This window comes from Rhea americana, unplaced genomic scaffold (genome assembly GCF_003343005.1).
Source record: "Rhea americana isolate MKP2758 unplaced genomic scaffold, rheAme1 scaffold_5, whole genome shotgun sequence".
Classification (NCBI taxonomy): domain Eukaryota; kingdom Metazoa; phylum Chordata; class Aves; order Rheiformes; family Rheidae; genus Rhea; species Rhea americana.
This window is the reverse complement of record NW_028186645.1, coordinates 2,479,018-2,493,303: the sequence shown is the minus strand read 5'-3', so window position 1 is coordinate 2,493,303 and position 14,286 is coordinate 2,479,018. Positions and strand designations below refer to the sequence as shown.

At 37.7% G+C, this 14,286-nt stretch overlaps 1 protein-coding gene across 1 annotated transcript in view; it reads left to right on the top strand.

Annotated features, from left to right (window-relative positions):
• Positions 1-11,237, top strand: part of YY1 (YY1 transcription factor) — a 25,229-nt gene extending 13,992 nt beyond the window's left edge. Inside the window, exons 3-5 of the mRNA XM_085317448.1 lie at positions 6,195-6,255; positions 8,778-8,936; positions 10,039-11,237. Of these exons, the coding sequence (XP_085173574.1) occupies positions 6,195-6,255; positions 8,778-8,936; positions 10,039-10,221 (403 nt within the window). The 3' untranslated portion in view covers positions 10,222-11,237. The remainder of the gene's footprint in view (positions 1-6,194; positions 6,256-8,777; positions 8,937-10,038) is intronic.
• Positions 11,238-14,286: the final 3,049 nt, after the last annotated feature.

Here is a 14,286-nt window from a genome sequence, read left to right as displayed (position 1 = left end):
TTTTTTGGTGCATTTGCCACTGAGTCATGTATCAGGAATTCTGGACACTTTGGAACTTTTAAGTGGAATTATTGCAGTTATTCCTGGAAAGGCTTTTATACATCCTAAAATTACTGAAAACATTTTGAATAAACCAGCTGTGTCAGAACATTAAGGTATGTTCAGCAGTGAATGGATGAATGACCATAGGTTATACCTGACTGGGCAACTTAMAGCCTTCTACAAATTATTTCATTCTCTTTTACGACTCCTGCATTTTCTGTAGCTTGCTTAAAAATGTGATGAAATGAAAGCAAAAAAAAAAGAACTTGTGCATTTCTCTTAGGCAACCTTGTGTCGGAATGTAAAATATCAGTTGCGAATGATCTGCTTAAGGAAGAAAATAAAAACTAAAAAATTACTAAAATTACTGTGTTCCCATTTGATACATCAAACTCAGATAGTGGCAATCCCCTCAAGTGAAATAAAATGCCTCATTCCAGCCAAAATTGATTCAAGTAATTTTAAGGGTGAAGGARTCTTAACAGCTTGGTACTAAAAGCTTGAGGTATAGAAGGTGTATTTTCTAGTAGACACGCATGTCAAAGACTTTAAAGCCCCCCCCCCTTAATGAAACCATTAAAAAATAWCCTTCATTTCTGGGCCCTCACCCCTTCCTCTCCTTGCCCTCTTAACAGATATGTGACCAAACTGGCTAAAGATGGCAGAATACACATGTGTAAAATACTGAGAAATAAAAGGGAAGATGCYGTAGTTGGGAAATTGGTGCAGTAATAGATCCTAGTGGTAAAAGCTTTCCTTTCCATAGCTTTATCTTCCTCTCTTAGTACTCCCTCTGAAAACGTGCCATTGTAAGAACTGCCCTTCCAGTTAAGACCGCCTTCCAAAATGGATAGAAGACAAAGCAGAGGAAACTGCACTAGAGTTTGAAATCGGATACCCTCCTTAAAAGTGACAAAGCATTCTGGTCACCTAGATTTATATGACTTAACCCTCTTTTTAGAGTATAAAATTGCCTACTCTTTTTGTTCTTATTGCAGAAAAGCTTAAAGGGCAGTAAACTAACAATTACTTCACTYAAAGTGGTGTTCTTGCATCTCCTGGGGGAGGGGAAATCTTGTGCTCTGTTCCACACTGCAAAGGTCACTTTCTCTGTTCAGTATACATGATAGCTGGGACAAAAGTAGTAATTGTTTTTACCAGAACCTTGGAGCGAAGGAGAACTTTTCCATTTTTACAACAATTTTCTGCCCTACTGTGACCAAAGCATGCTGACACTGACTGTGGACTATTTGATTGTAATTAGATTCCTAGGACACTTTATACCACTCCTCTTATGTGTATTTATTCAAAAGCCAGTCCAGCCAGTTTCAGTTCTTGGCATAGATGAATTCTTGCAGTGGCATAGGGCCATGGCACTCATGTTATTTCAGCTTCAGCAGAGCAGTTCAAGGAGGTGGGGCAGAGTGGGGGTGGACAGATCAGGAATGGTAAGGACATCACTGATAGATAAAGAGGAGGAAATTATTCTTAGAAATGAGGTCATCGTCAAAGGCAAATGTCACTGCTGGTCATCAGATACCTTTAGGAAGCATGGAAGGAGTTGCCTGAGAGAGATGAATACAATTTAGTGTTTATTTATGTATAGCAGAAGAAAAGATGCAAGAAACAAAAGTTTAACAGGGACAAAAAAGGGAGCTACCAGAACAAGGGGGAAATTTTGTACTGTTTGTTGCTGTTGTCTTATAGATTTCCTTTGTTCCTAGCCTTAACATTACTCTGTGGGTTATTATTTTAACTTACTATCTCCAACYGTTTGTAGAGATTGACAGAGTTTTGGGGCTGGGGTGTTGGTTCTGTCAAGGTGCAGTTCTTTCAGTTTGGCTAGGTGGGTGAAAGGATGCAGTTAGCTGTTAGATACTTCCTGTATGGTGACAAAGCAGCTTTCATTGTGTATGTGTGTGCATCTATATATATAATCTTTTTTTCAGAAGAATTGAGTGGTTTAATACTGGTAATTTCAATGRCTCTTAATCTTCTCTATACTTGGATAAGAGAATTTCCTTTGAGAGCTGATACAGTCTTGTTGCTGGTTGTACCATACTGAGTGTGACCTTGCCCCCTTCTATTGCAAATACGTTTTTTCAAATACGAGTCAACAGATTTAGCCTTTCACTGCAGTGTACCAGTACCTTGGTCCAAAAAGTACGCTCCCTAGTCTGTCTCAGAAAGACACWCTGCAGTTGTTACTGCTAGACACGGCCCATGTAGGCTCACTGCAGAAATGAAAATTCTGGTCTTGCCATCTAAATTGACTTTCTGCAAAGGCAGTTGCCATTTTGAAAGTTCCACCCAGGTATTAACGTGTATGTTTATAGTTGTTTTAAATAGTGGTATATGTTAGAGTTCTGTTTTTGATTAATGTTTCAGGCTAAGAAAACTTGGACGGAGCTGGTAGAGATGCTCTACTGGGTGGGAGCCAAAAGTCTAACCACCAGCAAGAGGGTGGAGCTACCTGCAACAGTGTAATTAAGATCAACAGCCCAAGTTCTAGTCTGGTCTCCTTTTGCAGAAAGTTAATTTTAAAGTAAGACTAAAATCTTTTTTTTTTTTTTTCTAATACGTTTAAATATATTAATTCTTTAAATTCTTCTTTGAGTGATTGACCACATGGATTCCACTCCTTTGGGAGCAGGATTAGACTTCTGACAAAATGATCAGTTGTAGTTGTGCTTGTGATGTACATGCCCTCATGCCTTTAGTGTACAAAGGGCCCAACTGTTTCTCAGCCACTTTGGCTGCCCGTGGCACTGAGATGTATCGTGAACAGTGTTTGGTGCCTTGTCTTTTTAAAGCATATGTTGACTTGCTTGCCCATGGAACACTGTTACAATTCTGGGTTTTAGGCTCAAGTTGCTCCCTCCATATACTTTGGGCCAAAATGAAGATTTAAAACCTATCCCTCTACTAGTGAAACTTTGTCATTTTGTAGTCAGTAGGGACACTAAATGTTTGTATGTTCAAGTAGGCTGCTAGGATGATACTCCTCCCTCTAGAAACAAAACTCAAAACCTAGAAAATTAGCTTACTGCAGAAGGAATACACATAATGTTAAGTGCCYGTTCAGACACTGAACTGAAAAATGCAGGTGTATGTTGAATGAAGCTCCAGTCAGTCCCATGTCTAACCATCTAGTTCAACTGAGATTTGTACCCCCAGCTGCCTGACTGTGCTGATAAATCTTCCTGATTACACTGACCAGGGTATTCTCTCTCTCATTTCACTTCAACAGCCTGTTACGGGTGAGTCTGTCACAACATTTCTTTTCCAGAGGTTACTTCAAAACCAGAGGTGAGATGCGAGAATTAGGGACAGGACTTAACACAATGGTGATTGGTGGTATCCTGTGCCAAGGCTAAGCATTAACCACTAAAGCTGTTTGCAATATTTCTCAGTACTGTTTCCTCTTTATCTAGTCTGCCTCTTTACAGATAGTAGATTATAACCTCAGAACGGTGGTGTTTTCAGTGATTCTGATGATACTATGAGCATAGGTTTGGGGCTTAATAGGGCTATCTTTTTCTTTTTTTCTTGCTCTTCAAGGAAAATGAAAAAAAGACCCCGACAACATATAGCAAGTTGATAGCGTTGGAGGTAAAGGACATGTTTTTTGGGACCATCTTTGTCCTCTCAGAACATTTATTCTCTAATGCTGTTGACCTGTGGCACTGTTACAGAATCACAGAAGGCTTAAGGTTGGAAGGGACATCTGGAGATCATCTAGTCCAACCCCCCTGTTCAACAGGGTCACCTAGAGCTTGTTTCCAAGAATTTTGTCCAGATGGCTGTTGAATATCTCCAAGGAAGGAGACRCCACAACCTCTCTGGGTAACCTGTTCCGGTGCTCTGTTACCCTCGCAGTAAAGAAGTTTTTTCTCATGTTCAGATGGAGTTTCTTGTGTTTCAGTTTGTGCCTGTTGCCTTTTTGTTGCCACAAGGTCCCATGTTCTCAAAGCTTTCTTCTGTGCGCTCATTATGGCATAACARACATTTATTTCTATGCTTTTTCCTGCTGTGAAAATCGTAGGTACACCAAGGAATCCCCTGTGAAGAGTAGTAGGAAGTTTTCTGCAGGTGCCGTAAGAAAGTTTTATATGTTTGTCTTCTAGCTTCAGTACTTGCTCTACGACGAGTCCTAATCCTCACTGGAGTGTAGTCAATCAGCTAATCCCTATCTCCCGTTCGTATGTAGTTACTCTATACTTTCCTCAAAGAGCCTTCGTAAACTAAACACAGCACAGTCATTCTCTGTTCTAACTGGATTGTATTAAGAACAGAATATATTCTGTATAAGAACAGAAGCAGTTTTCTGTGTTCAGGTTGTCGGGCGTCTCCTTTAATTGATGAAATTTTTAGATATACTGCTGCTGATGGTGCAAGAAGAGCCTTGTGAACACAAATGCTTTGCAGCCATCCTCTAGGAGCTGTTAGTATCTGTAAATGAGAGGATTGTTGAAGTCTGTGAAAGGCATATGATAACTCCCCAGTTTCCATATTTTTAGTCATATCCATATATTTAACCCTTGCAGGGGATTGTGGTATTCTTCAGTTAGTAGTGTACATACTCAGTGTAGCCTGGAAATGCTGAATAGGAGTTTCTTAAAATGTCCGCTTAAAACAATCAAAAAACAAACTAAATCAAACAAACGCCCAGCCACTGAATCTTTTGGTTTTGTTTTATCTGTAATGTGGCTGTCAAGTGTTCTGCCTGTACATGCTCACTTGAACTGTGGTAAATCTGCAATATAGAGAGGACCTCTAGATTGTTTTCTGAGGTACAAGTGATAACCCACAGTATCATAAGAGACTTCTCTCTCACATATAGCCCCATTGGCAGTTTATAAGGGGATCTTCCTGGATCTGCTCTTCAGGAATTCTCAGGGATGCTTTTCACTGTCCATGCCTTCATTCATCCTCACAGGGCCCTCTGTTCCTGTCCTCTCTGATCCGTGCACGTGAGGAAGGCGGTTGAAACCACAAACTTCAGCCGTATTCRCAGGAATGTGCAGTATCAAAGAACACTGTAGCTACATGCAAAGGAACAAATTCTTCCCCCATTCTTCTGTATCTGTTTTCAGGAACTGTCTGTAAGGTAGTTAAAACTGCTTTGAATAGCCACAGTCATCTCACTCAGAATAGTGATTCTGATTTTAATTCTTTTGTTGAAGTAAAGACACATCTCTGTTTAATTCAGACCAAAGAAAACACCAGAAAATCTTTAATTTAGCTTAGGAGGAATCGGTGTGCCATATCTGTGATACAGAATTGTCTTGAAAAATAGTTCAGGAACTTGCATTAAAAATATATATTTCCAGAGAAATAGCATTAGATAAAGAGACGGTGCTCTTCTTTGGGAATACTGTGCATATGTATGACATTCTTCAGGCATCCAGACAGATAACTGTTAAAGCAGGACTGTTCTGAAACCGTTGCTTACAGAGAGAATTATGAATATATTTGAAACACCTAATTTAAATGCAAGTACTGGTTTGGGCTTTCTGTATAGGCAATGGAGGCTATTACTGGATCCCATAAAGTAGTAGTGAATATCCCTGTCAGTGATGAAAAGCAAATAGGTGATTGCTTCTCAGTTGCTAAGAATGGAATCCATGTGTACAGTAATTTAAAGAAAGAATGACTGTTAAAGTTTCTGTGGTTATAACATCRTCTGTGTAGATTCCACAACTTGCCTGCCTTCCTTGCTTCTGCAGTGTCGTCTTCTGGAGTCTGGTGTGGTGAACTACTGAAGAGTGATTGAGATCTACTGTCTTTTATGTCCTGGGGCAGAGATGGGAGGGAAAGTGAAGATTCGTAGACCATATGRGTACTGGCACAACAAAAATGGAGTTTTCAAACAAAACCTTTTAACCACTGTTAGCGAAAAACCTCTCTTTCCACTTGTTCAGAGRACTAGGAAGGTAGTATTAAGTGTCTTATTCCAATCTGAGAGGTCCTTCTGGAAAAGCTGAGCTTTCAAAATGCTGGGGTACACTATTTATATTATTGTGAGGGTTTTAAAAATATTAAACTTTAAATACTACTGATGCATGTAATACTATTGAATAAATCTTTGCATTATGCAAATAACTGTGGGAGAAGAGCTATCTACTGATATTTTCCTTTTTATCTTTAAGAATGAAGCCAAGAAAAATCAAAGAAGATGATGCTCCAAGAACGATAGCTTGTCCTCACAAAGTAAGTGAAGCACTCTTGGCTTTCTGAGTTGATAGTAACTTATGGAGCAGAGTTTTGTATTGCTGTTTTCTTTTGAGAATGAATAAGTAAAATATCTTACTATAAATAGATTTTACTTAGTTAACTATATTTAAATTATCACTCTTAAGAGGCTTCCTTAAAAACCTTTCACTGAATAATATATTATTCCCATTCCTTGTCTTAAGGTTAGTACATCCCTAATCTTCTGGTAACCATGATGCACAGTCCCTAACATGCTGGTTTTACTGTTGTGATATCCTGCCACTCAAGAATACATACTTGAAAGAATGTTCTGAAAGCTGTTCAAAGTACGTTCCTAAGATCTATATATCCTCTGCTTGGAAGTTATGACAGATTGGGAATCTAGATCAGGAATCAGCAATCTGTGGCATAGATGCCAAAGTTAGCATATTGGAAGACTTTGAATTATATCCTACAGAGCTAGAAGGTGCATCATCTTGATAGAGAAGCATCTGGGAGATAATGTTTCTGATCCAGTGGGAGCTGGGAAGAATCTGTCTTGAGGAGATGTTGCTAGTCATCTTGATTTGTATCATCTAGCTTTACTCAGCTTCTGAATAGCTTCTGTTAGTTGCCTTAGCCTGTAATGGAAAAAGACAATTACAATCTTACTGACTTCTGGTCTAGATATTGTGAGCCTAAGCAAATACTCAGTGCAGATAGCTAGTGGTGCACAGTGGAGAGCAGGAATAGAAGGCTTCTTTCTACCAGCTATGGTCTAATCAATTGTCATTTTGGGCTGAGAAGTCGTCTTTGTGTTTATGTTGATTTCCAATTCTTCATACTGTACATGCCATTAATTCACTGTATTGTAGTATGTAGAGATACAGGATATAGCACCAGATTATCTGAGAAGGAATACTTATGCCTTACAGTACTGAGGAATATTGCTTTCATTTTTTTGATTTACTTTTTCATAGCCTCGACTTCATCTAAATAGGGGGAAAAAAGAATATTCCTATCATCTTTTTTCTCTACTAGAATTTCTAGGTTTGTGTATTGTGACTTCATCTTTAAAAAATAATAGTTGTGGAAAACATAACTGCTTCTCTCACAGGCGAGTAGGGCCTTCAAAATGAATGCAAACTGATTGTGTGTTTATTTTGGTGCTTTTTAACCTCAACCAGTTCTGTGATGCACAATGAATAGCAGCACAACACTTYCAAAGAAATTCTAGTCCCTGGAGAAGCTCTTTTAAAAAGTGGTAATTCTCCCCTTCTTAAGAAATAAGGAATGTTTAAAAATGGTTATTAGGTTTGAAGAAAATAGCTTTTGAAGAAGCAGCCTGCAGAAATGAAGATTAGCAGTTGATAGTCCCTTTAGGTTCTGCTGTTGAAGTCTTATGCCTCGTACCACTATGATGTTGGTAGGTTAGTTTTATATAAGCTTGAACAGCATCAGCTGAACCACATGTAGAATTTAAAATTGTTAATAAGATTTCATGAGGCATTTTATACTTAGAGAAAGACTTTTGTAAAACGTATGATAGATGTCTATTGCCTGTCATTAAAATGTAGTATAGCGATAGTGTTTTACTTTAAAATGGTGTAGTAAAGAGAGTTCCAGGCTACTACTGGTTTAAGTTCTAGAATCAAAAGTACTATTCCTGTAACAATGCAACATGTACCCCAGGTGACAAATTAAGACTTCTGCCTCTGTACCTGAGTTAATGTGAGTATCTGTTGCTTTTAGGTGGAATTGGCACCAGCTCAGAGCTGCTACTACCTTACTCTGTTCTCTAGTATTTTGTAGGTTTAAACTGTAGAAGCAGTAATAGTCTCTTCTGTCTGTTTTAAGCTAGTAGTTACCAATCTGCTGCCACTGAAGGAAGCCCTGCCAGTATGGACTAGGTATTTTCTATAGGGTGTCATGTTTTGGAAACTCTCTTGCTTTGTTTTTTTTTTGTTGTTGTTGTTGTTTTTTTTTTTTTTCCTTTTGGTCAGGAATGAGGAGGACAGAGAAGAAATGTGTAAATGTGTGGAGTGTTAGGAGGAAGAGTGGCACAGATGCATATTGGTACTTGGAGAATATTCTGTAGTATATTAGAGGATATATAGTGCATTGGGCTTCTGTAGTACTCCAGAACATAGTACACAAGAGAACATACCATAAGTAGCCATGAACRCTATCATTCTATCTTTCGTTTTTCTCAGACCGTAAGTGCTTTTGTTCAGTTTATTCATTTGCTTCTATTAGAACTGCATCTTCTCCATAAGACTGTCCTATTATTTGGCTGCATATAGTTCATAATACTAAGTAAGGATAAGTTTATTGTTATGTTTTGTTTGTTTTAACTGCCTCTCAAATGATTAGTTTTAATGGGATTGCTTTTCTAAATTAGGATAAGGGACTTACCTTTCAGGGCCAACTTTTAAGAAGGTTTTCAGAATATAAAAGCACTTTTATTGTTGCAGATAAACTAGTTCTGATAAAAAAAAAAAAAAAGTTTTATCTACTAATTAAGTTTCACTGTTCTTAAGGGCTGCACAAAGATGTTCAGGGACAACTCTGCCATGAGGAAGCATCTGCACACTCATGGCCCTCGAGTACACGTATGTGCAGAATGTGGCAAGGCCTTTGTGGAGAGCTCCAAGCTAAAGCGACATCAACTAGTTCATACTGGAGAGAAGCCCTTTCAGGTATGGTTAACTTCCAGGCATAATTACTCTAACCTAGCTTCTGTTTGACTTTGGGGATAATAGTTTTCTTCTAAATCAGATGAGACACTGAATCATCATCTCAAATTACTTGAAAGGCCCCTTAAGCTAATTAGGCTACCCTTTATCTATTTCTATGGCCTTTTGATGCAAACAATTTGCTGATTTCTGTGTGTGAGATACCTTACAGTACATATTGTAAAGTAACCCCCTTTAAAAATGAAATCTGCTCTTACTCCTCCTCCTCTTCAACTTACGGCAATGAACAACTCACTCTTGGGACTTGTTGCTCCATTGGCTCATCAGGCTAATTTTCAGTGGTTGATATTAATAGTTTTCCAACAAAATGGTATTCAACACTGAATTTTTCTCCACTCATATCAAGTCACATGAGCTTCTGCCACCAGAGGTCCCCAGGCTATTTCGTATGGTATTTTTTATTTATATAAATGTTCTTCACAGTGCTTCAGAGTCTTGAGTGAATCTGCTTTCTCAGATATACCTGTTAAATGTATTTTTTCTTCAGCTTCTTGGAGAAATGAATGTTTCCAGAAATTTAATTCGCAGTCCTCAGTCGCTTAGTTGCTTATGCTGGAGCTGTTACATGTATCCAGATAAATACTGACTGCTAAACATGCTGCCCTTTGCATTCTGAGTCCATCTTGAATCTGAAGCTGTTAAAGGATCAAATCCATCACTGAAACAACACTGATGTTAAACATTGGTTGTTTTCTACTGTAGTGTAGCAAAATGCTGTTTGAGACACAGAATGCAAGCAAATACTTAACCAAAATCAAACTTGAAGTTAACCTCTTTGAAAACTGATATACTACTGTGATAAAACAAGCTGAAATACCAGTTTTTATTTTTTAAAAACAATTTAAAAGTGATGCCCACAGCTTCATTTTATTACATCAGGTTATTAACCTTTTATGCAACTTCTTCTGGCATTTCTTTTTGTGAGAATGAWTTTCAGCATCTGGCCTCATGGTTGTATGGTCTAGTGATTCAAAGGAGAATCACTTAATGATTAAAACGGCAACTACTTTTGTTAGCTAATGGCATTATCTTTTCCTTTCAACAGTGCACATTTGAAGGATGTGGAAAGCGTTTTTCACTGGACTTCAATTTACGCACACATGTGCGAATTCATACTGGCGACAGGCCCTATGTTTGCCCATTTGACGGCTGCAATAAGAAGTTTGCTCAATCAACTAACCTGAAATCTCACATCTTAACACACGCTAAGGCCAAAAACAACCAGTGAAAGTAGGAGGAGAAAGTTCTTGAACTCAAAGCATCTTACAGGAGAATGATCGGGAAAAAATATGCCTCCCCTTTGTATATTGTTTCTAGGAAAGAATTTTAAAAAAAGAACCCTACAAACCTAAAGGACATGTTTTGATAAGTAGTAAATAAAAAGCAAAAAAACACAAAACAAAACAAAAACTTTAAGGCGACATTGCTAAGATGCTCTACCTTGCTCTGTAATCCTGTTTCAAGAACACGGTGTTTTGTAAATTGTGGCTCCGACTGGAGGGGTCAGTTCATGAACTTGCATCAAMAAAGACAATTCTTTATACAACAGTGCTAAAATTGGACTTCTTTTCACATTCTTATAAATATGAAGCTCACCTGTTGCTTACAATTTTTTTAATTTTGTATTTTCCAAGTGTGCATATTGTACACTTTTTGGGGATATGCTTAGTAATGCTATGTGTGATTTTTCTGGAGGTTGATAACTTTGCTTGCAGTAGATTTTCTTTAAAAGAATGGGCAGTTACATGCATACTTCAAAAGTATTTTCCTGTAAAGAAAAAAGTTATATAGGTTTTGTTTGCTATCTTAATTTTGGTTGTATTCTTTGATGTTAACACATTTTGTATAATTGTATCGTATAGCTGTAATGAAATCATGTAGTATCAAATATTAGATGTGATTTAATAGTGTTAATCAATTTAAACCCATTTTAGTCACTTTTTTTGGAAAAATACTGCCAGATGCTGATGTTCAGTGTAATTTCTTTGCCTGTTCAGTTACAGAAAGTGGTGCTCAGTTGTAGAATGTATTGTACAGGCACTGACCTTTTATTAACACCTGATAATATGTACATGCCGTGTAATAGAAAGGGCAACAATAAAACAGTGGTCCTAAAGAAAGAATATGGCAGAAAATGATCTGTAAGCACAGTCTATTTTCTTCTGTTGTCCAGAGCAATTCTAGTTCCTCTTGAACCTCCCAGAAACTGGAAGCTAAATAAACTCAAGTTTCCTTTACCTTGCATTCAATTACAATGATTTGTAATGAAAGTACATAATGCCATATTAGTTGGTATACCCAAACAGAATTGGTGACTGTACCTCTGGGTTTGTTGAGTGACCTGGGCTTCAATTAACAGTAATGGTGGATTTGGAGACTTGGCAGTGTCGTAAAGGAGCTTTCAGTATGCCTGGACAGCAAGTGGGTGGAACGGTACAGTAAATAGCTAAGAGGGCATCTTTGCTTAGTCAAGGTAAGGAACTCTGGAGGTTTAAATGCAATGGCAGCATAAAGTAGGGGAACAGTAGGGCTTGAGTGGTGGTACTGGGGCAGGGGGAATCATCTTTTGGCTAACTTGTTTGACTAGATATAATGAAAAATCTTGGAACCTCCTTGGTCACCTTTTACTTTAAAATAAGAGCTTAAAAGTTCTCTAAAAGAATTTGATGGAATTTTGATGGTCTAACTAAAAGTAGTTGCTACTTGTTTGTTCAAGTGTTCAAAGTAAGAAATTTGCAGATACTATAGTAAAATGTGACAGACTAATAAAYGCAAGAATATGCACAGAAATGCATAAGTATTATTTTTTAGAGGAATGTGAGATCTATTTTATTGTAAAAACTGTTGTCAGTCTTTTCTGAATTCTATTCTTACAAGGTTCATCAAATGTTTTTATGATTATTACAGTAAAACTTATTTGAGTCCAGTTCTGGTGGCAGTGAAAAGTGCATGAAAGTAAATGTAAGAAGAGCAAGAGATTTCTCGTCCATACGTGAGTTGTTGTGGACACTGCAGGTCTAGTTTGAGGTTATTAAGGGTAGAAAGAAAGATGGGACATTTAATTGTAAAAGTATGCATTAAAATTTCGACAGTTTTTTTTTTTATAAGCAGTTTTTGAACAGGGCAGTATACTGAAATGTGTATAGTTAAACTTTAACTTAAATTCTGTATGCAGTTAAATTAGTGTCTTTTTTTTTTGGAAGGAAATAAAATCAGTTCAGTCTAGTTCTAATTGACCTTACATTTCTTTAAACACTGTATATGGAAGTATTTGTCTTGTACAGAGATCTGCTTTCCTCTGAGTTAAAGTGGTACCAGTTTTATTGAGTTGCAAGGTAAAGGAATTCCTCAATTGTCTCTGTACTTCATCCTTGAACTTGCATTTGAGACTTAAGTTATTTATGTTCAGTATTAATTTGAAGATGAACTAGGAGCTAAAATTTATGTTGTCCCTCATTATACAACATCTACTATGGGCAGATCTCTTGAAAATGTTGCATCTGGGTTTCAGACCTCTCCTCAGATTGCTAGCATTCAGGATGCTCCTGAGTTAAAGTAGATGGTGAACTCAGTTGCAGGAGTGTCTTGCTTTGTAACTGGTAAACTCCCTGCTGGGAATGAATAAACGCTTACATTAAGCAGCTTCTGTAAGGTATTTAAGCTTTTAAAGTACAATTGGCACATCTTGTCCTTCAAAACTTCACACTTAGTTGATTCCAGAGTTCTCCTTACAGACTTTCAGTGAAGAAGTTACAAGCTTTGGGAATAGCAACAGAGTTGACTTTGAAACCACCCTTGCCAGCCTGCTATCCACAAGAGCCTGCATTCATACCACTGTCTTATGAGGAAGTTCAGGTAAGGGGAAGAGAGTCTTATGGGGTGGGGGGAAAGCAGCTAGCAGTTTTGTAACTAGCAAAAGATTTGAGGACTTGCACATCATGGCTGTTCTGTTGCTCATTTGATCTTCTCTTTTTATCCTATCTGGTTCTCCTGCAGTCAAAATCGGAGAAAATTTCCATAGCTGTGCTTGTACCTAGATTCCTATAGCTTTGTATCTTTTGGGCTCAGACCAGTTATTAAAAGGTAGAACTGATGACACATTTTTAGGTGTCAGTATTCATGGTGTGCCAGTAACAAAAGTTCTATGCCTTAAATGCAAGACAAACTGAACTTAAATACCCTTTATTTCTAGAGATTATTTTTTTAAAGAGTAAGTAGAAGGAGCCCAGGTACAACTTTGAAATGGTAGGTGAATAATTTCTTAGTGAAAGAGAACTAAGAATTACTTGCTCCTGTCTGCTAGGGCCTCAGGTGCACTTGCACTTGATCCTAGTTACCTTTTTGGACCAAGAAGTTCACTCTTAGATTGAGGTAGCTGCAATCTGGTAATTCACATCTTTCATCTTGACCACAATTTGTCAATCCACGGAGCCATATGCTAAATACAGTTGAATAGTCTGACTTCCAGCAATATTGTGATTTTAAAGGCAGAGATCCCTTTTCTCTGCTAGTCCTGTTGTAAGTAAAGGGTTTTTTTTTAAAAAAAGCAATAGTTAACAGAAATGGCAAACTAATCCCTTCAGAGTGCTGGATGAAAGGCACTGACAGTGAGACATAAAAGATGTTTCCCCTTGTCATCCCCTGCCCTAAGGTGTGTGCAACACAGGTATCGGTGCGTGCCTTGGAAAAGCTGGAAATGATTTGTCCTTCTATTTAGATAAGATGGACAAACCTTGAGATAGTATGCAATGAACAGCATTCTTGAAAATGGGATTCATTAATACTTTGAAAATATGAGTCAGTACTTTGTCTGTCCAAGAAGTCTAGATCAAGCCTGAGGAAGCTGTTACTGGCTTCGATTGATCCAGCAGTGTATTCTGGAATAATGGATAACCTTGCCACCTCTGCTGTACCCTTCTTAAAAGTCTGCGTTATTATGGCTTGAGAGATAGGGAGTAGATTTCCATGTCAGCATTAAGCCTTGAATTCTTAATAACTTTACACTATTGCTCAAAGCTGTGGAGAAAACAAGCCTTTCAAAAGCGATAGGGCTTGTGGTGGATTTCAAAATTGAATGTTGAGGGTAAAACTGGCAGGCAGGAGTAAACAAAAGTTGGGTTTGGAACCAGTACAGTTATTCATAGCTGTGTAAATGGTATAGTTAAAAAGTAGCACTTGGGAAAAGTGAAAAAAATTTAAGGGATTGTTTTGGCAATCTCAAAGCAAAAGAATGGGAGAATGATAAGAGAGAGTATGAGATTCCACAACAAGCTAAAATGTTGGAAGTAATGAT